The sequence below is a fragment of the Pleurodeles waltl genome, chromosome 9, assembly GCF_031143425.1.
Source record: "Pleurodeles waltl isolate 20211129_DDA chromosome 9, aPleWal1.hap1.20221129, whole genome shotgun sequence".
Lineage (NCBI taxonomy): Eukaryota > Metazoa > Chordata > Amphibia > Caudata > Salamandridae > Pleurodeles > Pleurodeles waltl.
In genome coordinates this window covers 400,261,567-400,287,337 of record NC_090448.1, presented here as the reverse complement: position 1 = coordinate 400,287,337, position 25,771 = coordinate 400,261,567, and the positions used below count along the sequence as shown (strand labels likewise).

At 42.4% G+C, this 25,771-nt stretch overlaps 1 protein-coding gene across 3 annotated transcripts in view; it reads left to right on the top strand.

Moving 5' to 3' along the window:
* Positions 1–25,771, top strand: part of OTUB1 (OTU deubiquitinase, ubiquitin aldehyde binding 1) — an 81,006-nt gene that overhangs the window by 28,543 nt on the left and 26,692 nt on the right. For all 3 annotated transcript variants that reach the window (XM_069207114.1, XM_069207115.1, XM_069207116.1), the window contains 2 exons: positions 12,774–12,892; positions 23,131–23,215. In XM_069207114.1, coding sequence (XP_069063215.1) covers positions 12,774–12,892; positions 23,131–23,215 — 204 coding nt within the window. The remainder of the gene's footprint in view (positions 1–12,773; positions 12,893–23,130; positions 23,216–25,771) is intronic.

Genomic DNA, 25,771 nt, shown 5'->3' with positions numbered 1-25,771 from the left:
ATTGTTGCAATATATGCAAGTCATGGGGCAAGGCAGTCACCTGGTACGTTGGTTCACTGACGCCCTTCGAATACACACGGCCCACTCTTGCGCTGCGTACCAACTGGGAAGAAGATCTGGCCAGACCCTGTCCTGATAAAGAATGGGCTGTAGCATTGTCAAGCAACACTAACATCCTGCACAACACGATGTTTCGCCTTATCCAGTTTTATATCCTTCACAGGGCCTACCTTACGCTGGTTAAACTCAATGAATATTTCCACAAAGTAGACTCCACCTTTCCCTGCTGTATGCTGGCAGAGGCAGTCTTGCTTCATATGTTATGGGCGTTGCCCCTCTTTAAATACTTACTGGCGCTGCGCCATGGCCCGACTGTCAAAATGCACATCATGTCCGCTTCTGTCAGCACAGGAAGCCTGCCTCCTAGGCCTCTTCCTAAGAGGCAAGAAACACAAAGCCTCAACGAGATTCCTAGACCTTCGTCTCTTGACAGCCAAACACCTAATTACCAGGCGATGAAAAGCCATGGAATGACAGCAGTAGTGGCTTGGGAGAAATCTTTCATGGTGTAGGCGGAAGCCAAGGGGGTGGCGCTGCGTAGGGAAGACAATTTGATCCTACGAAATACCCCCTGGCTGGGATGTGATGCTGGATAAATTGGGGGAGCTGGGGCGGAGGGCAGACACGGGAACAGCCGTGGTTAATGATGCATCATTGATAACTGGATGAGCTGCCTGCACGCAGGAATTGGCTGCTGCACCTTTGGTGATGTGCATACACCATCCCCATCCCTCTTTGCAGGGGATGAAACCCCGGTGACCGGGAGGGAAACAGCCTCTTTGGTCGCGTGGGAGAGTATTGAATGGGCGGGGTGTGCAGAATCACTGGATTGGGGGAAGGGTGCCTGAAACTGACTCTAAGTTGTTAACTGTTTTTGTGGTTGCTTGTTTCACATACTATTAATGCTGAATCTTTACCTTTAAATTATGCTATGTAACAGAGCTGTTCATTGAGAGGGCATCTCAAGACAACTTGTAAACCTGATGCGACAAATGCTCCTAATAGGGGTCTGTGTGTTATTAGCTTTCCCCCCACTGCAATGTAGGTTGATACAAAATGCTTGTTTTATAAGCTTGTAATGCAACTCTGAATACAGTATAAACAATAAAAAGATTCAAGCAAAAATGGGGTGGAGTGGGGTAGATTGCAGTGGGGGAGCTGGGTAGATGAGTGGGGTAGATTAAATTATGGCAAAGTGGGGTAGATTAGGGCTGAGTGGGGTATATTGGGCAGAGTGGCATGGGGTAGATTGGGAAAGAGTGGTGTGAGGTAGACTGGAAGATTGGGTGGGTTGGAGTGGGGTGGCTGAATTGGGGTGGAGTAGATTGCCATGGATTGAGGTAGATTGAAATGGAGTGGAGCAGATTTGGGAATTTTGGAACAGAGTGGGGTAGATTGTGGATTTTGGAATGGAATGGGGTAGATTGGAATGGAGTGGAGTAGATTGGGTAGATTATAATAGAGGTGATTGGAATGGAGGGGGGATAGATTGGGGTAGTTTGGAGTGGGGTGATAGGGGGAGTGGTATAGATTGTGATGGGGGTAGGGTAGATTGTGTTGGGGCAGGGAAGATTGGAGTGGGGCGGGGTAGATTGGGGCAGAGTGGAGTAGGGTAGATTGGGGCAGAGTGGGCCAGGGTGAATTGAAGTAAGTTGTGGAAAATTAGATTTCAGTGGGGTGGATTGATGTAGATTGTAATGGGGTGGGGTAGATTAAAATGGGATGGAGTAGATTGGGGAATTTTGGAATGGAGTGCAGTAGATTGAGGAATTTTGGAATGGGGCAGGATAGGTTGGAATGTAGCTAGGTAGATTGGAATGGAGCGGGGTAGCTTGACGTGGAGTGGGGTAGGTTGAAGTGGGGTAGATTGGGTGGATTATAGTAGAGGGGAATGGAGTGGGGATGGATTCGGGTAGTTTGGAGTGGGGTGATTGGGAGTGGAGTAGGTTGTGGAGCAGATTGGAATGATGTGGGGTAGATTGGAATGGAGTGGGTAGGTTGGATTGTAGAAGGGTGGATTGGAGTGGGGTGTATTGAAGTGGGGTAGATTGAGGGAGTGGGGTGATTGGGGGACTGGAGTCGATTGTGGAATAGAATAGAATGGATTGGAGTGCTGTGGGGGTAGATTGTGATGGGTGGGGTGGTTTGGGATGGGGTGGATTGGGTTGGGGTAGGTTGGAATGAAGTTGGGTAGAACGGAGTGGGGCAGGGTAGGTTTTAGGATGGGGTAGATCGTGTGGATCAGAGTATAATAAAGTGGATATATTGGGGTAGTTTGGAGAGCGGTAGATTGGGGGAGTGGAGTAGATTGTGCTGTGGATTGTGGTAAAGTGGTGTGGATTGGGGTAGACTGGAGTGGGGTAGATCAGGAGGAAGTGGTTAAATTGGAATGTAGTAGAATGGGGAGGCATAGGGTAGATTGGGGAAGAGTGAAGTGAATTTGATTTGGGTAGATTGGAGTGGATTGAGGTAGATTGGAGTGGGGTAGATCAGAGTGGATTATGGTAGGATATACTGGAGGGGAGTGGGGTAGATTGGCGTGAGCTAGGAGTGGGGTAGATTGGGATGGGGTGGGGTAGATTAGAATGAGGTAGATTAGGCTAAAGTGGGGTAGATTGGAGTGGGGCAGATTGGGGTATATTTGAGTGGGGTAGGGTAGATTGGGGTGAGATGTATTGGGATGGAGGAGGTTAGATTGGACTGGAGTGTGGGGTACATGTGGGTGATATAGGGTAGATTAAGGAGAGAGAGAGGAATGGAATGTAGTAGATTGAGGTAGAGTGGTTTTGAATAGATTGGGTGGGGTGACTTGGATTGATTTGGGTGGATTAGAGTAGGGTAGATTGGATTGGGGTGGGGTAAGAAGGGATGAGGTAGATTGCATTGGGGTGGATTGGGGTAGATTGGAGTAGATTGGGTTTGACTCGGGTAGATTTGAGTGAAATGCAGTAGATTGGGGTGGGGTGGATTGGGTTAGATTGAGTGGAGTGGGATAGATTGGTGTAAAGTGGAGTTTGGTAGATTGGAGTAGGGTAAGTCATGTGGAGTGTAGGGTCATGGAGTGGCATTTTGTTGTGTAGTAAGTGGCGTTAATTGAAGTCGAGTGGTGTGTTGTAGAGTGTCTTAGACTGGAGAGGTGTGGAGTGAAGCAACATAGAACTGAGCGGCGTGGCATAGTGTTAGAGTATGCATGGTGTGGTAGTGCACTGCCATTACAGACAGCACCTTTTCAGTTGAAATGACCATTACATTTGCACTGAAAAACGGTATTACCACACACAAACGATAATGTATGCAAATGTCATAACCTAGTGAACTGATGTGTTTTGATCGTATTCAAATATTTGTTGCCACCACCCTTCAGAATTACAATTTTTTTTTCATTTGTACTAATTCTGATATATTCTAAAACATCAGCACAGTTCTTTTTTTGGTGCTAGAAAACAATCCTATACCCTCTCCTCTTACATGTATACTCCGAAGCATTGTCACTTTGAAGTCAGAGAAAGAAAGGTAAACACTAAGCTCTGTTGGAAGAGAGAGATTGGCATTTGCCCTCCTTCTTTGAATGTACAGTAGAAGTAACAAGATAAGACAAATACGTTAACAGGAAGCAAGTTTGTGGAAGAATACAGTAGGCAAGGTTTGGGCAACAGAAGGGACAAACTCTTGCTGGACAGTTTAAAGCAAATAAAGCCAGCAAATAGAAATCTAGAAAATGTGGCTTAGACACCATGATAAGCAACAGGTGAAATGCATTCCTATGTCAACTTTCTGATTGCCCCGAGATATGTTTAGCAAACTAGACAGCTGCGCTGTCAGGCAGGCTTTGACCTAAACAACCTCTGTTTCAGCATGGTGTTTGTCTCTGAACCCCATGGGCATAAAACTGCTCTTCTTGGTCAGGACCAATCTCACCCATCTCTCGGCAAGATCCGTTAAGGCCCCCTCAGCCAGTTTACTCTTGAAGGCTGTTGTACTGAGAATGACAGTGACATGATTCACGGTGTACATTCCACACCATAATTAGTGAGTTTCGGGAGTGGCGGCATTTGAGATTTGTGTTTGCTAACCATATTTAACATTTATTTGCATTTTAGTCAGTGAATTTCTGTGGTTTTGTGATGTTCTGCAGTCACCTGAACTATACCTATTCTGAGGCCCTGGGCTGTACTCAGCTGGGATTTGTGCATGGCCAAGCCTTTGCTGGACCTTGCTCTTTGAGATCCCAGTCACATTGTTTTGATCCCTCGATCCAAAGTGGAGGACAGGAAAAAAAGCTTACTCGGGAAATCACTTTGTTTTTTTTAATTTGTGTACTTCAACCAGGGTTTGAGGACTTTTTGTATCGCGGTTTATGAATACTGTGATTAAAAAATATTATTTAAGACGAATGGACAACGGTGGGTGTTCCTTTTGGGTCCATCTCCATGATATCGCTTATTAATTTCTTCATTTTTATTACTGCACATGGGACCGAGACTATGTCCTGTAATTGCTGCCTCAAGAGACTGTATCAGGCCAAATCTGAATCATTGAATCAATGGACCCAGTCTGCAAACATGAAGTGGTTGAAAGGAGAAAAGTCTTCCTCATCCTAAGCCTTTATTTTTTAAGCTATCTCATTGAACTTTGATGCGAGGACTTAAATAGCCAAGATAGCTTTAAATTTTAAATCTTTGATGCCAACCCGACACATTTTTCAAGCACTAAATATCTCAAAAGCACTTTACACCAAATCAAAATGTGCATTGGCAGTGACAGTAGATTTGCTTGTTACTAAAAGTGCCTATTGAGTCACTGGCGGGTTTAGGCACTCAGTAAGTCAACATACGGTGCTCTGTCACTCATCCTTGTTCTCGTGCATCCATTCATCGACCTACTGACTGGTTCTTCCCTTCTGACTCGTTCTTCCCTTCAAACACTTACCCATCCAAAATAAGGCAGACCCACAACTCGGCTAGCATACATAAAATAAATTAAAGAAAAGGAAAAACAGGTTTATTCTGCCACCTAAACTTGGTTAGCATATGCCTGCATTGAAAAATAAAAGTAATCAAAGCAATTGCCTGCCGTCTTGCAGTGGTATTGTACATAAGGTGTCATTTTAAAGCTGCGACATAGCTACCACGTTCAGAATCAATGTTGCCCATTTTGAAGTGGTACAATCAATGATACACTGAACAAAATACCATTCGAAGGCATCAGCTCAGTTAACATAGCATTATGCAGCCATTTACAAATGCTAAATTACAGTTTTCGCACTGGTCCAAGGACCCTACACAGCACTTCTAAACTGGTGGCTATGTTGGAACAGTAAAATAATGATACACTATGGACAGTACCATTTAAATACGGCGCTCAATTTAGAACTAGCAGCACAGAAACTAGCACACTGAAACATGCAGCAAGTGTGTGGCATGGTCAGATTGCCTCTGTAGCTGCAGAATGTTTAAAACAACAAAAAAAAGCAGGAAAAGGAAAGAAATGAAGAGGCAAAAATGAAAAACTAAAGGATGGTCCACCAGCACAAACATTAATGTGAACTCAACAGATGTGCACATGTGATCAGGAAAGTGCTGATACCTGCAGGGCAATAGTGCCAGTGGCAAATTTGAGCTAACCAATTGCTCAATGCATTGTGTGTCATCTCTTGATTGACACTCAAGCGGAACAGGGCTGACTCAAAAAACCCTCTGTTAGTGTAAGTTCTTAGAGGGGTTTATTTGTATCCGAAGGGCCTGGCGGCCGACTACACCTGCCAAACCCTCCTAAAAAGGTTTTGCAAGGATTTTCACAGTGCATATCTTCTACCCTGATGTTTTGTCAAAAGAAGTAACAAACACAGAATGTCCTTGCCTACTACAGTAATCTTTGAGATTTCAGAAGAAATACTCCTTTGGTATATCATAAAGTTACAAATATGTACAACATTTCGGCTGCAAAACTATCTACTACCCCTCTTAAAAAGCGGCTGTCATAGAGGGTGTGTCACAGTTGGCAACCAATGTCTAAAGCTTGGCTTACTGTGGTAACCTGTGAGGTGACATGTAACAAAATATCTGTATACAGTCTTTAACTCAGTGTAATGACAATACACCCTTAAAGGCCTATAAGCTTTAACATATTCGTTTCACAATAAATAATTTGGCCCTACTGCCTTTGTCATGAATTTTCCTAATAACCAGATCAGACCTAGGTCCTCTCACTGATTTGTAATTCAGTCCTATGGTGGTGAGCATAAGAACTTTTTTTTTCTTTTTTTGCGGAAGCATGCTACTTATTCCCAATCTAAATCTGTGCTCAAAATCATTAACATCTGGTTGGGGGCAAAGCTCCTCTTAGTGCTTCTTCAAGATCTTTTTGTGTTGGTCACATAAAGTCTATTATCAACTGCACTATTAAGCCAGACCTAGAAAGCCACGCTTTCTGAGTGAAATTGTACTTTCATGCCAAGTTTGGTGTAAGTCAATTCTGCATTTTTTTGCGTGTAGCAGAGAGCAACATTTTTTATGAGAGTTAAAATGGGTAATACTGTAACCCCCCCCCCCTTTTCCATAACCCATTCCCCTTTCCACAATCTCTCACCACCCCCACTCCCACCCCTTCAGATGTACATGAAACTTAGCCTGCAGTGCCTCAACCACTTTCGCCGTGGCTGTGCATACGTTTGTGCTGGTTTGTCAAAAGTATGTTTATTAACAATTCAATAAAACATATATTTTCATTTATAGTGTGGCTGAACCATAACTTCAAAACTGCTATACATTTTTATAAATAATGCCCATATGCTGAGATGGGAATATTTTCTGCATGGTTTATGGGTTTGGTGCCCTGCCCAGAATTACACGACTATATGTGAAGCTGGCATCACTTTGCCTAACCTGGAGAGGTAACACCTTATTCTTACTGGAAGCAACTTCAAGCCTTTACTCAGAAAGCTCCCTACCTCACCCCAACCCCCCTCTCCCCGCCGCCAAAAGAATACTACTCGCTGACCAATACAGGACTTGCAAACATTCATGTGGTATTTCAGAATATCATATTTCAAGATTACGTTGTAGTCATTCACTAGTTGGGGGCTAATGATTTATGTGGCACGTACGTTGTAGTCATTCTCTTGTTGGAGGCTGGTGATATATGCGGCACGTTTTACCACTGGAATACAGGCTGGTGTTTACCAACTCCAAGAACTACAGATGATAGGCCGGGTCTTGAAAATATTACTTGTTTAGGACATGTCATAGTGTATCTAGGGGCTGCAAAAACAAGCTCTCATAGTGTCTAGTGGTACTAGCTTCACAACTTGGCATGGTGCTGATCAATGTACATCCTTTCCTCTACAGTTACCCCATGAAGGGATGTTGTTTTCAGAAATTTCAGTAGCATCACTTTACATATTTGTTGTATAGTTTACAGGTTCTCTTTGCACTTAAAGCACAGTCCAATTTCCTACAGGTTACAGAAATTCCAAGGCTACCTGCATCCCTGTATGTGTCAGGTCGTCGGCAGCAGACCATACTTCTTTACCAAATATCACAGTCAGTGACAGCATAGACCTCTATTAAGCTTTAAAGGGTGGTGACATAATACCTTCCGTAGGTTCCCAATGCATGAATATGCAAATGAGCCATGCAGGAGCCATTATTAGGAGTTAGGAGGAATTGGTGTCGATTATTGTGAAAATACTAACACATCTTGAAAGGTTTAGCACTCGTAATCTATGAAAAGAAGTAGCATTGAAGTAACTGCAACTAAGCTTGGTGCAAGAAACTATTATGACTGATGCTTCGATTATAATGTGCCATATGCAGACCATAACTTCAAGGCACAGTGTTGCGGAGAGTATTCTTCTGGAACTCAAAATGGCATGATTGGCCCTCAAGGACTTCAACACGTGTAGAACAAGGCAATATTGAAATGTATAGACTATATATAATTCTAAAGGATGGCAAAGGACATTCCCAAAAATTGTCAGGGAAAGCTCATATGGAATTGGACACGGCAAAGACAGGCGCGCGTTCCGACAAAATAATTTCCAGGTTTGAAAACTACCTTGTAGACTCTTCAGCAGATATAACAGGATACTGGAGTAGGGATTGAATCAGCACATTTCACATCAATATTTGAGAAATGCATGTCCACGACACAGATAATGCATGGAATGTCTACATTGTGTCCCGGATCTGCCCACTAATTTCAAGGCAACGGGAATAAGCTACGGGCAGACTAGTATGATATGTTTATGCATGTTTTACCTTTTTGCCTCTTATCGCACTGTCCATAGCTCTTGCTTGCCAGCGACAATTAATTTGTCATAACTAAAATGACAGCACTGAAGTGGCAATCATTGGTACACCCAAACCGAAGGGCACAGAATGAAGCAGTTTGGCAATAAAGCTCGTTGTATTTACCCCAACTGTAAATGGTCTGAATACATTTGTTATGCCTCTTGAATGAGAATGATTTTGTTGTATATTTTATTAACTTTGGTTTGTAATATAGTGCAGTATTTATCACCATTATTACAAGGGGTGTTAATATTCACATCTGTTAGGGTACATCCAGCTGCGTTTGCTGCCTGTATGCAAACTGAATGTTTTAATGACTGGAATTTTAAACAAAAATCTTCTAAAATGGTCACAATGTCACTGAAATCAAATGTGTTACTATCTTTAGTTGAATGAACCTATATAATTTAAAACAACCTTTCAGATAAGGTAGCTTTTCTGGAATCATAACTAGTCGAAGGCGTTTTGTATGCACCATCGACAGAAGAGTTGTCCATACCGATATAAAGATTCAGTGAGATTCTGAGATTGCTACCAGATTCTTACCAAAGATTGTTTCAACATTTTGTGTTCACCAGAACAAAACATTACAATTATTCTTTAAAAAAACTTGCAGAGGTCATTTGTACAGTGTTTTCATGTAATAAGGCTTAGAGCTTCAGAAAGACTAGAAAGGAACTAGACATAGTGATAGTCCAAAAGCTGAGAGGATGACATACACGTTAACTGGCCTTTAAGCAACTAAGACCCTTTTGTGAGTGAAAGGTGACCGTACAACTGGTGCAAGAGTACCGTGGAAGTGGCTGGGCATGCTTGTCCCACGTGCTTCTGCATGTTGCTCTCATGTGCTTCTGTCTGGAACTCAGTGCCGGTGACTGAGTCCCTCGGGAGGTTTTGGTGCGCACTGGGTTGGCGTTGCAAGAGCTGTGGGGTTGGAAGGGTGCTTATTGCACTGAAGGCATCTCCTAGCTTAGCTTCAGCGTGAATCGGCGACGGACACTGCTCGTGGGTCTGACTCTGTGTTCTGACATTGGCTCTTGGTTGAACGGAGGCTACAGGCGTAGGGATAAGCAGACACATGATCTGGTGCCAGGAAACCCTGTGGGGAACAGGAGTGCTGCAACCGGAGGCCGGGTTCACGTGTAGCAGGTGGTAGTTCCAGATTATCCAGTGTTTCCCCACGAGAAGCCCTTGGAGAAACGGGGGCTTGGTGGCAAGCACATTGGAACTCCGGTATGGAGCAGCTGCTAAAGTGAAGAACTATACCAATAATTACAGAGCCAAACCTCACTATTTCCCACCAGCTCATTAATACCTGCCCGTTATCATTTCCATTACCCTCAGCTGCCACTTCTGTTTAGTGCATCGACTGAACTGCCAGGGAATACACGTGCCTGAGGACTGGATGCAATCGTTTACCACCTATCACCAGTTAACTATCAGCACTGACCTATATAAGACCTAAATATATTTGGAAGACCTACTTACCAATTGCTACCACTTCCAGAGCTTTACTGCTTATTGTTGCATGCAGAAATTTTCTCTACCAGTTTTTTTCTTTTGGAATAGATCCCTCGCAATGATAGGAATGAATTTGACAGTCACTGCAAACGACCCCCACCGACAAGCCCGTACTCTGTCATTGCACCCTTGTCTGTCCTGATCCCTGTGCATCACAATGGCCACAAGCATTTAAGCCACCTCTCCTAATGGAACGTGTTCCATGTAAGGATCTACATTTCGGTCGAAGCACGTCATATGTGACGTTGTGCAGAAGTTGAATGGCTAAGAAAAGACAAAAGATACCAAGAACTGTGTTGTTAATGTGAAGTACGTGACGGGTGCCACAAACACACAAATGTAGTGATGTATAAATGTCCCAATTACTCTCCAGAGTTCTGATAATTCCTGAAACACGTGCTTAATTTTTGCTATTACTTGCCACTCGCGCTTATTTTTCAACACTAACATTTATTTCTGACAGTCCACCACATAATAGCGCTGCTGTCTGTTGTTCAGAAGAGCCCATCAGCAGTATTTAAACACTCAATATACATTAAAATAAAAATAATACATCATCTAGGCCATACTTCTAGCTTTGAGGACATATAAAAATACAAATGTTCACAATTGTTGGCATGTAATGCTTAATAGGAAACAGTGGCACTGCGCTGGAGAGACCCCCAAATTGTACTTTCATTGCCATTAACACTCTTCCTGGTACATATTCTGAATTACAGATCAAACGAGTCTGCTGCTGGGACAACAAAGGTGTGTGTGTGTGTGTGTGTTCAGGAGATCAGAATTACAATTCTAACACCAAGTTACACTGTTAAAGAGTCATTCTCCATTAGACCCAAGGTTGAACTGTCTCTTCAGCAGCAGTTCATCTCCAGCGATGGGGTGAAGTCATTAAGAAAATCTTTGTCACACCACACAAGTTTATGACCAAAGGCTTGATGGCACTTGAGATCATGAATAGGCTTGACAACCTGTATTCGAGCACACACTAGACTTTGACTTGCAGTTCATTGACTTGTTTCCCGATGCACAGTTCCACGTATTGATTAATAGATCATTAATCCTTAATATACTTCTCTTGGTATTGCATCTACATGTATTGTCAACAAGGGACATCAGGGTGGTAATTTTCACTTGGAGGGTTGATTTGTTGCGAGACAACATGCAACTGGTAGTTTTGTTTTATTCCTGCCACACTACTCAGCTAATCTGAAATTACGTTGAGCAGTTTAAGATACAATGTGTTGATATAATCAGAATAAGCAAATGTTTCCAGGACTGGTCTCTAGAAAGATTATTCTCGATATTAACAAAATTACTCTTCACTAAAAAGAAAAAGCTCCACATTTTCGAATGATCTCCCTCCAGAATTTGCAAATTTCACCAATGTGTAGTGATCATATTTCTAAGGGAGCATATAAGAAAATATTTTTAAACTGTTCTTCCATGTTGCAGAGCTTTTGATCATACTTTTGGGTCATCACTGCTATCCAGACACTCACACTGGTCATGCACCCTCAAATCCTTTTTTATGGGTACCGTGCAGTGCTGAGCTCGAGTTTCACCAGCCTTGGGTCCAATTTAAGTGACATAGATTTTAAAGAATATCTAAGCCAGGAGAGGCATGCATGCTTATTCCAGTGAATACAGAAGGGTATTGGTATTACTCTGTAACTAACAGTAAAGAGGTGCAGGGGTCGTCCATTAGGTGGTGTGTACTGATGCATGTTTATGGTTCTTAAGAGTGAGTTCCTCCAGCTCCCATTTGAAATCTGAGATATGAGGCCAGCCAAGTTCTGGATACAGACCATGAAAGTCCACTTATATGCAGTAGGTTCACAAAGGAAAATAATACACTGGACGCCGTAGAAGAGCTTAATCTGCATCTACAACAGTCTGATCTACATACATCATCCAGGGTAAGGCCAGTAGTTTTGATAGCAGGTGACTTCATTCTACCATACGGTGACCCAGTTCCAGCTGAACTGGAGTTTATTAACCCAAGCAAAATCTATTAAGTTATGGATATGGATTTTACACCTCTGTTACCAACCAGACAGACAAAATGTACTTCTGATTGAGCGGACCATTAGCTAGAAATGTTATTGGTCAATCCCCATCTGACATCCTTGTGAAGTACAGGTTTGCTCTGCAACTAGGAGAAGTCTCGTTGATTAAATCAGAGTTGGCATTTAACATTAGTTAGTGACTGTGAGGTAATCCTCATGGTCAAAAGGGCCATAATCGTTCTCTGGTGTGGCCTAATTTATACCACCTTCTCAGCAGTGTGCTGAAAGATCTCAGTGGGGACATAGGGGTAATTTCTAATTTTAAATGCATTAAATGGTAGCTTCTTGAACTGGCAGTTGGTTTCTAATTCACTTTTTGTCACAAATGACAACTTTTCTTGTGCTTTTTGGTTGCAGCCCAAAGTTCCAGACACAAAATAATCCATCTTCTGGCAAAATTATAGTCTGATCATGGAGGAGACTAAGTTGTACCAAACTAGTTTCATCTAAGTGTGAAAAAGGATCAGGCACATACAGAGTTTTAGGGGACTTTTATGGGAGTGTCCCTAATCGCTGGTCATGCTTTCAGTGTGATTCGAAAAACTTTTCCAGATTAGTTCGGCAGAAGCTCCAAGAATTGGTGACGAACCCAGAATTTTGGCCAATGCACAGGCCGGTGCCCCTAAGGGTATGGGGACAATAGACCAAGCATTCTGACTCTAATCATAGAAGCTTTGTGAGGGACTGGTAACTTATCTCTGTGCTGCTGTTCTCCCCTTTCATGGGGCAGAGTTTGGAAGTTAATTTGGGCAATTGTATGAAACAACCTAAATGTAAAAATGTTCATTTGCTCACTCTGCCATTTATTCCTGTTTTTGATTTTTGTTTGCAGGATTTACACAAAAAATACACACACATCCGAAAAACCCGACCTGATGGTAACTGCTTCTACCGGGCGTTTGGCTTCTCTCACCTGGAGGCGCTATTGGACGACAGCAAAGAGCTTGCACGGTATGTGTGTCGGGGGTGGCCAGGGGTTTGAAGAAGGCTGCAGTGAGGTTGCATGTGTATTTCTTTAGGCACGGCAAACACGAGTCCATCACTGACACCTGGTTTGCAGTGGAAGTATGTTGGTTTGAGTATGGTGTAGGCTGTGAGCTGATTTAAGATGGTGGCAAGAGTGAGGCTACCGTTAGCAGGTGCAAGATGAGAGCTCATCCAGTGGCTTTGTTCCAAACCCTGCTCTGGCTAATGTTTTTGATGGAGTTGGGATCAGTGAGAGCTTGACTGCCAATTAGAAAGTGCCTGCTCTTTACAAAGTAAATGCTTTGGTTTTGAAAGCGTAATGATGGCACCAAGAAGTGAATATGTGATCCGATGTATCGCAATCTATCTGCACAACTAATTACCAGAGGTCTAGGTTGTCCACTGTATTTTGCAGTGGCCTGAACCCTCACATTATGTCTCATAATAGTAGGGTGTTTAGCATTAGTTGCAATAGGAGCTAGCATGTGTTCAAGGTCACCCATAGTCATTATAAACATAACTGTATTACAGGGAGATGAACTAATGTGCCCTATAAAGTTGGGTTTATTACTGTTGTAGCAGTCTGTATTAGCTCTATGATGGCATGTCAATAGGAGCCTTAACAGTTTGTGAGATGTGATGAGGATGCTTTTTTACACAACTCTTGTCGCAGTGGCACTAGTTATATTTTGAAGTCATTGTAGTAATTCATTGTGTTGCTAATGCAGAGGGTGTTTCAATAAAGGTTTTAATATTAATTCTTTACAGGGTATAGGTTAAACTTCTAAATGATTCTAATAAAAGAATAGCATTCTTTAAAAAGTGCTTGCACAAACCCCCTCTGCTTTGAGTCCTCGTAGATAAAAGTACAAAACATTTTGACTTTTGTGTCAATCTGAAGAAAATAGCCCCCCTTTTAGTTTGCTGAGCAAATAAATGAGTTGTTAAATCTTCTGAAGTTTCCTAAAAAAGTAATTCATGACTATTCCCCATTTATATTTTTCCCTGTTGAACGGTTTTCACATTATTGATTCATACTGTTCTTATGCTACCCCGTGGGAATGAGTGATCAAAGCTTAGTGGCTAAGGTCTGTTGCCCAGTTCAGACTGAAGCCTGGTAAGGATAAGGCTTTCTGCATCGCCTAGGACTGCGCATGCGTTGTCTGCTTCAAGACATTTTGTTATCTTACAGTGGGTTTATAGCGAGCACATTCTTTACCATTTTTTGGCCGCATTGTCACTCTTACTTTCTTGTTTCTAAATTGATGACTTGTCTGGGATTTACTACCCCAGCTTGAGATTGTACCTCCACTGGAGGATGGACGAATTTTTGTGACCTCATAATACTTTTCTTTAATGCTGCTTTATGCTTGTTAACTAACCACTCTGTGATAGTACGTGTATTTTCCAGCTTTCCCTCATTTGCTTTTCTGACCTACGCTCCCCTCCTTATATGTGTTTCTCTATCTTGTTTTGTGCTGCTCTGTCCCCATCCTCGGTCTATATCGCTGTCTCGCCATGCGCTTCTCTGCCCTGGCTTTAACTCTCTCAGTACTCCACTGGTCTCCATGTTGCTCTGCCTCGCCATGTGCTTCTGTGATCCAACTCAGATCAGTTACTAAAAAGAAGAAGCACCCGCATCATATTTTTTTAAGTGGACACGTGTGGTGCACATGCATACAAAATGGCACGGCTCTCTGTGTCAAAAGTTTGTTTATTTCAATTCTTAAGCCATGCTGCACTGCATCTGGGGTGCAGCATGACTACAACACATTGACAAGGCAAATCTGTCCCAAAAGTGAGGCCTATTGCCTTTGCCAATACTATTTTTTGTTTCTTTTTTGGAACTCTCTGCCGCAAGAAATTAGGCACAGACCACAAATTAGCCAAAACTCTTCTAGTTAAGGTAACTCATTCTTTTTAACACCTCCGCCAACAGGCCTTCCAATAGTGTACAAGTTACAAATGTACTGAATTAATCAACCATGAAAAACAACCATCATACAATAAATGTTCGTGAATATCGCACATAACCTCATCTGTATTTTTCCTTAAATACATAAAAATATTGACACCTTGGCATGTATCATTTTTAGAGGCAAAGATGTTTTGTAACTATATTTTAATCGTTTTCTGAAGAAGCAAAATTGTAAAAGTAAATTGGTATGTGAGCCTTCAATGCGTGACTTTAAATCGAAGCATATACCGTGTAATATTTACTGTTTTGAAATTCCATCTATTCCAGAGGAGCTATATAATTTAATCTTCTATGACATTGTTGCTGTCCCGGGCACTCACATTATGATGATGCTCAGCATAATATGATGTGGAAGTTTGAGATACTGCCTCCAGCTCCAACTTTCCATGTTTATTTTTTTGTTGGTTTGTGACAGTCCATGGCATTCTGCCCATGCATCCCATATTTTGTAAGAACTTTTTTGGGGACTCTTTTCCCTGCATAGGCTTTTATTTTTGCACTAATCCATGTAGTTCCTCTGTTCGGTTATGTTTGGAGGGGGAATCAGATTTTCCCAGGGTTGTGCAGTGCATCGCTTGGCTACCACCAGTCATGTGCTCTAACAATTTCTGGTTCTCCACATTACTCCTAAAACTATCGAGGTCTGGTCCAGATCCAGCCTAACCCCCTGAATTGAGTCCTTTCATCCCAAGACTCTGGCCCAGTATCTTTGTTTCACAGGGCATTTCCACACTCTGTGGAACATTTTCTCTGCATCCCTCTGCAGTGTCACTTGCCATCCATCTTAAGCTGTGTTTCTATACAGTAGTATGATTTTATCCTGTGTGAGATTTTCAGGTGCGTTAGTTAAAATCCTGGTCTGATTGAGACCTCCCTGGGGTGTAAAAGGGCTTCCTCCCATAGAACATCCTCCAGCGTATCTGTCATCCTCTGATCTGGATACAGAGAAGATGAGTATTTCTATATATTGTTCCTTATTTGTTGTATATTTTGTTTATTGTATACTCTTTTGACACTCCTTGCCACTGTGGGGTCTTGGTGCTTGTCTTACTTGCATATATTTAAATTTCAGAGTCCATGTGTGCAGTTACACTTGTGCAAGTGGTCTAATTTGTGTCTTTACTTGCACCTCACCAAGAGTAGAGATGCTTATTTATCGTCTCATCTGTTGAACTTTCCAAGATTTGTTAGGGACAGTAGTCTGTTCCCCACACAATGTGGGGTTTTGAGGGTTTATCATTGTTTCCACACTGTATCTTTGTTGCCCTTTTCCTTCACTTCCACTACATGCCTGTAGCAGTTAATGTAGTATTCTGTGTGAGTCTACTGCCAGAAATCACATTTATGTATCTCCTTTTGCCCGTCACATGTCTGTTTAGTGCTGGCCCCACCAGGAACACTAATGTCCATTCGTTGACCACAAATAATTGTGCAGCTATGCAATATTACTGCACCTTTTGGAGGACAGGCTTCCCCTTTAACATATTTCTGTATATATTGATGGGGCTATTCTAGGATTGTAGCAGATTTAAATCAGGGAGCTCATTGACGTCTGTTTTTTTTTTTTTTTTTTTTTTTTTTTTTTTTAAAGAGTCATTTGGATAGCAGTTCAGGAATATTATAGATACTAGAGCGAAAGCTTCTGTGTCCAAACTGATGTATGACAGGTCTATCTGTCACCTCCACAATCATTCTCCACCTATATGCTGTGTACCACAAAAGGTCAAGCAGTTTGCTTGTATTTTAGCTAAATTTTGGATTCACTGTTATGAAACGAGATGGGGCGGTATGATGAGCAATCCTTTACATTTTTGCCCTGTTTCTGTGCCAGAATGAAGCATGGTAAACCCCGGGTCACGTGGTAGGACTCCCTCTTGTCTGGCTTCTAATAACTTAATAAAAAGGGGAAGGGCGGTTGAGATTGTTAGTCTCTAATATAGTTCTGTTGATTTACCAATGGGACTGCTTATTTTCCCTTTCTTTAGCTGTGTGACACAGTTTTCGATTTCATTAAGAGTAATTTCTTTGTCGAGCTCCTTTTCTGTTCCTCAGTTAACGGTTTTGTTGTACAGTCCGAGATAAAATTTACCAATTCCGCCATATCGCTCCCTGTTTTCGTCATAAAAATGGCCAAAGTGATCTGCAAATACGTGTGCTATATCTTGGTCTCCATTATGTGTGCCCGTCTTTATTGCGTGCATATGCCAAATCCGGTTCTCCTTTCTGCTAAACACCCTTTCCATTTCCCAGCTTTGTTACAAGTTTCTTAAGGCATTTTTTGGGCTGAAATTGTGTGTGGTGTTCTTTTTTTAGCACCACTATAGTCAAAGATCATTTTTAGTTGTTTGTTCGCTGAAGCCTTCGTCCTTAGTACATTCATTAATTTCTTTCCACATTGGCCACAGCAGCTTCAGGCGAAGTCGAAAACAATGACCTAAAATGTGTTCTCATACCAACCCAATCTGTTCAGTCATTCAAGCTCCAGCTTTTACTGTCCCAGGAAGGTGTCATACCCAACCAAAAAAGAAGACATCTAATCTGCTCTATGGGGCAGGTGAGTTTTGATGAATTTCAGTGGACATACATTTGGGTGGAGGGAGGCTGCTGACTGAGAGGCGTTTGAATTAGCCTGATCTATCATTGTTGATCATTGCAAGCTGGCTTTCTTGGGCTCTTTTACGCCTTTCTATAACAATGCCCTTCATGCATGGAGAAACAGTCTGCCCTGTTGCAATCACAATTACTTTTTTAACTGCTAGCTTTTAAAACCTGGCATCAATACAGTCTTCAATTGTATTTGCAGTTGGGGCAGGAAAGTAATGTTATTTCTGATGGAATCTTTCTAGCACAAGGTTCCTTACAGAATTCTGTGCTCCAAATACAAGTAAGAGGCTGTAGGGATTAAACCAAAGTCAGTCATTAATAAAAGACGCATTAATAGGAGCGTCCAGAACTTTCACTGTTTTCAAGGCATTTTTTTTTTATACAACAACATTTTATTGTTTTTATGGTTTGAACTTACAAGCATGAGTAACAACAATTCCATAGTTACAGTGATAGCTCAGCAACCCACCTAAACAAGTAATTAGTGGCCCGAAAAAGACCCCCCACCAAAAATCAAACATGTGAGAAAGTGAACTCTCATTAGCTGTACTACAAATATTCCTTGTATGCAAATGTAGTTCCAGCATACATGTCCCACACCTCTAGTTTTCATGTGCAGGGATCTGGGAAACCCAAACGCCATCCCTTTGTCCGACAAATAGTCCACCAGTGGGTCCCCCTGGTTGTCGACTTTGTGGTCTACTTTGACAAGTGAGCATGTCAACTTCTCCATGGCCTGCAGTGTCCCAAAGCCTCACTGCCTCTTCCTGCATTGTTGGTAGATATGGAGGCTTCTACTTCAACGCTAATGACTGCTTAATAGCCAGTAATGTGTTTGTTATAAGTCTTCAGTCCCCTTTTGTCATGTGAGCACGTTCCAGTGGAAGGATGCCCAGGATGAGTACTGCCTAGTTTGGTCTTAGTGGAGATGCTATTAGCCCACAAATATGATTAAGGATCTCTTTCCGGAATATCTTTAATTTCAAGCATGGCCGCCAGACATGTATTGTATCTCCTTTTTGGTTGCATCCTCTACACCACAGACCTTCTGCACTGCTATACATTTACCTTAAGTGGCCTGATGTCAATGCTTCATTATCTTGAACATCAGTTCTGTTTTGGACACTCTTAATCAGTACAGGAATATCAGATCATATGTTTTTCTATTGTAAAGTTGTTATAGAGATCCCCAGACTCCCGGCCGATTTTTCAATGTAGGACACTTCTTTATTTGGATCCACCTCTGTTTATAGACCGGTTTAATGTGGCTAAGATGAATCCAGGTACATTTTCATCTAATGTAACATAAGTCGGTTTGAAAAGCTAGCCTGTTGGAGATCTCCATGTTTAGTTTGAGTGGAATATTTGCAGTAAATATATGAATTTAAATATGTAATGATGTTTTTTTTTCACGTAAGGCATTTGATATTTATTCCTTAGGTCTTCAGAGGATAAGAAACAAAAACCTCAGACATGTGTAACAGATTAACCAAGCGAGGCGCTCACATTTGATCAAGTATTCCCGTGTCAGATAGGCCAGTATGTTTATTACACCAATTGCAACCAAAGATCACAATGCACTTGTGTTGACAGACGTCAGTGTCTCGTCAATAGAAAGCTATTAATCTATTTTAGCTGATTTTCTTTCTTCTGATTTAAGGTTTTATATTTTACGCCTTAATTTATTTAGGCTTGGATGATGTGATCATCATTGGCCACCATGGAGAATTGCAGGCGTTTGTGCAACTCTTACTATTATAGCATTCTGAATCAAAGGAGTTTTTAGTCTTGCCCTTTGATTTATTTTTTTATTTTTTTTGGACTCCAAATGTAACAGTATTCAATCGGATTTTCATTTTGTCTAGGTCCACAGCTATGGTGTCAGCCTCAGGGAAGAAATCTAAAAAAACACAAGTTTAGCAAGAGCCTGATCCGACTTAATTATGGGATCTCCTTCCTATTTTACCCGTTTCTACAGATTCTCCCTGTTAACTTTTAGGGATCTGAGACAGTTGAGGTGGAGCATGAGAAGAGTGACTAAAGGTCATCGCTACTGGCTCACAACAAGACCCTTAAGCAGGGGTCCCCAACCTATGTATAGTGAGAGCTACTTCTGCTCAGGGAAAGTCTCCCTGAGCTATTACCAGATTATATAACTGTAAAATAGTGACCAAATAATGTTGACATTACGGTATGACTACCCAAAGCAAGATTATCAGTAGTGACCACTCAAGCGATTCAAGAGAGGTTATTAACAAAAATGCCATGGAAAAACCTTTTCAGTACCAAAGGCCTCCACCTCACTACTAATTAAACAACAACCAAAGCATCTGATTTTGAGTTGTCATTCAACTATCAACTTTAAATGTGCTTTTGAAATTGAAAGATTTTGTCTTCCTTAGCATATCACTTTCTGAAAATACACACATTTTCTTATCAAATGCCACATTCCATTTGAGGTAAGCAGTCAAATTTGCATAAGAAAAGCCCTTTAAAACAATTTTGACATCAAAATATCAGTTTTCATTTTTTTTAGGAAACACTGTCTCCAGGCACCAGCTTGTCGTTTTTATTGTGTAATCATGTGAACACATGCCTCACCTGGACAGATTTTTCATTCAATATCCAGGTATTACAGTTATAGACCATAGATGCTTACCTCAATGTCAAGGATTCCTTAATATGCCAACAATGCCCACCATGATACCAGGGCCACCATTGTTTCAAGGTTGGGCACAGTAATGAGCAGGATATCCACCATATATCAATCATGGCCATTGTTATGTGAAGGTGGCCACCATTATGTCAGGGATGGCTAAAATTAGACCAGTCATGTTCTTTTGTCAGTGATGACTACCAATCTTAGCAACACAAAAGGATGATGGACGGAGTGCTGAACCCCAGTCACAGATCGGGGTTCGATCCATTGTTCTTTTGCTCGCCATGCCACCCCAGTTTGGACCTAGCCATATGCAAATCTGTCTTGACCCTGTTCCTCATGGGAACAGTCCAGCCTGAACTGCCAAGCCAAGTCCTCCCTAGACCGGAAACAAGCATCCTGGGACCGGTTTCAGGGTTTCACCCTTCATCAGCCAGGCTAGTTTGAATCCAGTGGCACAGTGAGCAAGGGACCCATGTCTGGGCATACTCTTCCCACTTAGGGCAACTTTAGCAACACAAAAGGATGATGGACTGAGTGCTGAACAATGCAAACACTCACCCCCTGTCACAGATCTGGGTTTAATCCATCGTTCTTTTGCTCACCATGCACCCCCAGTTTGGACATAGCCATATGCAAATCAGTCTTGACCCTGTAAAATAATGATGGATTAAACCCAGATTTGTGACTGGGGGTGAGTGTTTGAAAAGTTTCAACACTCCGTCCATCATTTTATTTTGTTTTATGACTACCAATGTGCCATGACTACATCACAAATACCCAAGATATGTCAGGGATGACCATTGTTGTGCTGCTGTCACTATTATACCATGAGCAGACAACTGTGCCGGAGACCAACCTTTGTGATTCGGGGGGCACGAGGGGGATGTTATATACATTTCATGGTCCTCGGTACCAGCCATAGCTTCCAGGGTGCAACACTGTTTATTAGGGAGGGAGCAATGTCAAACACAGACACACACATAAATGTGCACACATGCATACATACACACAGACAATGCACAAGAGGCTCTTAATGTTCTCTGCCCTGGATACATATTGTGCTCTCCTTCGCTCTCGGGCAAATCATGCACCCAAATAATACATTCATTCTGGCTTGTGCAGTCCCACACTTGAGTAGATCAGCGCTGGTTGCTACAGCTAATGCTGTTGCTAGCACTCTTATTTCATAGCCCATTGTTCACACTCCTGGTGTGACTGACAGAGAAGGACATACAACATGGTCCATCTCCATGTGGTTTAGCTAGACTGAGAGTGGAGACAGGCAAATAGACACCTTGGGATGACGCAGTGTGTGTCTGAGTATTGCCTTGAAGCCCTGCCTTTGGTTTGGCCGGCTGCCACATGAGATGAGCAGTGCTGCTTTATTTAATAAGGAGAGGCCCTCTGAATTGAGGGCTTGGCTTCCCCTTTGAAAGATACTTTCAAGGTGTTCCTAAGCTACCTGTTGGGAGACTCCTGTCCTAAAGCTGCCACAGTACCTAAACCACCAGTGGGCTATTAAGTAGTCGACTGGAGAATTGCAGTGGCATCTGGCGTAGGTATGCCTCACAGAGGAGTTCTCCCGAAGTGCCCCATTATTAAGCATAAAAAGTGATCGTCTTCATTTAACGCACACAATGTTTATGTGAAGTTCTGTGTAAAAACACACAATATAACATAGACAACAGCTACATAACACACAGCATAAGACAACTACATAACATATCAAACACTTGCTAAATAACCTAACATATACAGGAATTGCATATTACGTAACATAAACAGACGGCCGCAACATAACAGAAAGCAACTAAGAGGAAGGTGGAGATTGTGGTGTCCACTTACCTTGCTGGTGTGTGTGATGTTCTTCCCTGTGGATAACAATGAATAGGAAGAGAGGTAGAATTCGCTTTCAACTCAGTCCTTCCTGCTCCACACCATTTAGTCCTCTCTCTCCCACTCCAGAAGGGCCACTAGGATGTTCATCAAACACAAAACAAATCTAGTAACTTTGAATGTGATGGTTGGTGAACCAAAGGAGAGGCCTGGCTGCTTACATCCTCTTTAAGATCCCTGCTGTTGCCAGTGTCCTGCAAAAGTCAGGCTTTCTTCTTTCATTGGGTTACTGAGGCCCATTAGTGGCCAGTCCTGCCGGAGAGGGCTATTTATGCATGCAAAGAACCCCAGTCTTGACACTGGCTAGCACCATTTTCCTTCAAGTGTAACTGGATTTTGGGTCCTCTAGTTACATAGCCGGTAATCCAAGCCTCTCTGTTTTGCTGGAATACAGCTCTCAACTTCTGCAACTGCACTTATACAATTTCACCTCGGTCCCTCCAGTTAGCATTGTGAACTCACTTTTGGTGCGGATTCCATTGTGAATTGGCTAACATTATCAGTGTTCTGGCCTTACCCTTTGCCAGAACACGCACAAAAACTGAAAAAAAAATGTTGTCATTGCTCAACTGCATTGTTCAGAGTGATACTTGAAAGCAGACGGTTTACTTGGAAAACAAGATTAATTCGTGGCTATATAATCCTTAGCTTTTGTGCAATGTAGAAGTTTCGTCACAGCCCGAGAAATTAACAATGTATTACTGTCACTTATGGAATGTCTGAGCGCGAACCGAATGACAACGTCACGCTGTTTCATAACCACCACAAGTCCGGTACATTCGTGTCCACGTGTAACACACTCATGTAGACCCCGACCAGTGAACAGAGCTGCCTCCCTTCTGCTCAGAGTCCCTTTTTACAGGTAGTCATGCCATGCCTGTGGTGTTTGTAAGTGGCCAAACCTAAATCTAGCATTCCACAAACATCAATCTATGTCAAACAGAGGCGGGTTTCTTACTGCAAACCTGCAACTGTAAGGTTTTATTTAGGGGCAAGGAGAGAGACGACATGCAAGCTTTACGTCAGAACATGACCGTCTACAAAGTCAGCTCTTGTTTCATTGTATTTTTGCTTGTTTTCCAGGTTCAAAGCAATAGCGGCCAAAAGCAAAGAGGATCTTGTAAACCAAGGCTTCACAGAATTTACCATTGAAGATTTCCACAACACAGTAAGTCCCATGAAGAACTGTAGGGGTGCCTGCCAGAGTTGGCAAGAGAGTGGCTGCCATTGTTTCTCCTACTGCATTGCTGTGTATCTTGCTTTGGCGATTGTACTGCAGCCAGAGAGCGCTGTTCACATCTTCTCAGGTGAGAGCAGCCTTTAAAGTATTTTGCACCCGGGTTGCCGCCACTCTCTTTTCTTGTGCTGTGTGATTACTTTAATGGAGGAGTTGAACCAGCTGCACCACAGGTTTACTTGCAACAGCGCTTGATCAGGTACTCTCACTGTTCTCCCCTCTTTATGGACTGGACAATCCTACGTGTGTTTCACCTACCATTGGAATGGACTTCTTGCAGGACATGTGTAGGGCAGACACTCCAGTTTAATGCTATTAAAAAATAACAAAAAATCACTAAAGGTAAATAGAGGTTGAAACCGCATGTAAGGGCATACCTGTGCAAGTGGACTTCCATAAAATATCCCTTTGAAAGAATAGAAATGCTCACATGTGTTCCATTTCATTAAAAAAAAAAAAAAACCTTAGAAGTACAGGACCCAGAGATAAAACTGTACAGCTTATTACAGTAGTCTCAGATACGTAAGTGGGAGGACTAGTCAAGTAGAGAAGGTAAGCATCACAGATTAATTGCTTCACATGTCTAAGGAAGTGGCTGCTCATGTCCATTAAACTATACAAGTTAAGAATTGAGCCCAGTATTAGGAATTGCTCCTCCACTCATGGAAAATGACTGTGGCTCTCTACGACTGCTAGCCTACCCTCACCTGTCCTTTATGAGCCTACAGGAAGAATTTCAGATGAAACGAATGTGGAGCACAAAGAAAGACCCAAAATGCAGATAGAGCGTTACACCTAGATAAATCTTTCCTGACATAGTAGCAAAGCATGCAGGCGGTAGGTAATCCCTGCTTTTTTAGCTGTTGTCTAATCTAAGACCCATGACTATATGCAATCATTCTTTGTTAGACCAGGAGATAATTAATTAAGCTGTGACTGCCATTATGACATGATGGTATGACCCAAGGCACGATTTCTGGTAGCTGCTGTTATTTGGGTAGTTATGCAGGTGCAACTTCTGAAATTTGAGGAGAGAGGAAAAGAAACTAGGTGTTCGATGGCATGTGTAGCTGTAGATACAGTTGCTGTGCATAAGTTCGCCATCTAGTGTTGGGTTCGGAATAGGACAACTTGTTTTTGTTCGAAGAAAGTTTTCAAGTCACGGGATCGAGTGACTCCTCCTCTCGGTAATAATGCGTATGGACATCGAGTCCTTTGTTAGATTGTTTTTCTCCACCATCTGGTTTGGATGCGTCTTCCTCTCGCTCCAAGTTCTCGGCTCCAAACAGTGTAAAACAGGATTCTTTCCATCTTTTATTTGTTGTCCGTATTGTTTCCTAAAGCATATTCCTTAATATTCAACCCTTGGTTCCTTTTTCGACACTCTGAGTCAAATTTTTTCAAACTTTTCGGGGCAGAAAGGCCCGTTTGGGTCCTCCTTGGGCCTACTTCTTCCACGTGGTATCAAACAATGCAGCCCTGATGGAAAGTACTCCATTCCGGTTTTGCCCTCAATGCCATTCGAAGTTTCCACACACTGACCAACACCAGTTGTGTCATTTGTGTCTTTCACCAGACCACAACGATCAGACCTGCAAAGAGTGCCGTTCTTTTCGGTCAAAGACGATACTTAAAGACCAGAGGGCTCGTCGAATGGAAATGGTGTCTTGACAGATAGAAGATACTCCATACATCTTCGGAGAGGAGCATGCACAAGAAGATGTGGAACAAGAAGGGGCTTCTCTGTTCAAGATCCAGACTGTGATGTACAGTCGGACATCGAGAGTCAACCCTTACAACCAGCACAAACTGTAAGTAAAAAAAAACCTTTCCCATCGGATATGACAAAAGAGGTCACCAGTCCGCCACTGCCTTCTAGCCATGGTCGGAGGCAAGAAACGTATTCAGATGCTTTGCATACCAGCTCGGCACCGAAAAGAGCCAAAGACAAGTCTTCGCATCGACCTCCAGTAGCTCCATTTCGGCACCAACAAAATAAAAACTGTACGTTGCATTGGTACCAACCTCTCCGGCACTGAAAAAGAAACCACAAGAAGCCACAATTTTGCCACCAAAAATTTTCCATCTGAAAAAACCTTCAGAACTGAAAAAACAACAAAAGACTCTGGACAGTCTGTAACATCCCCCACACCACAGGTGGAACCAGTTTTGGAAGATATGGACACTAGGCAGCGCCAACTTCAAATTCAACAATGAACAGGGCGGAATATAACATCCCCTCCGCCACCTCTAAAGAGGAAATTAACTTTAGAAGAAAGTCTTGATTCCTCTGTACCTCCAAAGAAGACTACCACAGAAAAGACCTCTTCTCATACTCCTACATCTCCACCTTTACCTACTTCTCCACAGCATACTCCACCAACATCTCCCACTCATTTAGGGTTCACACCACCTAGTTCACCACCTGCTGGGTCGCAGGATATAGGGGATGCATTAGAAGAGCAAGATGCATGGGATGAGTACGAT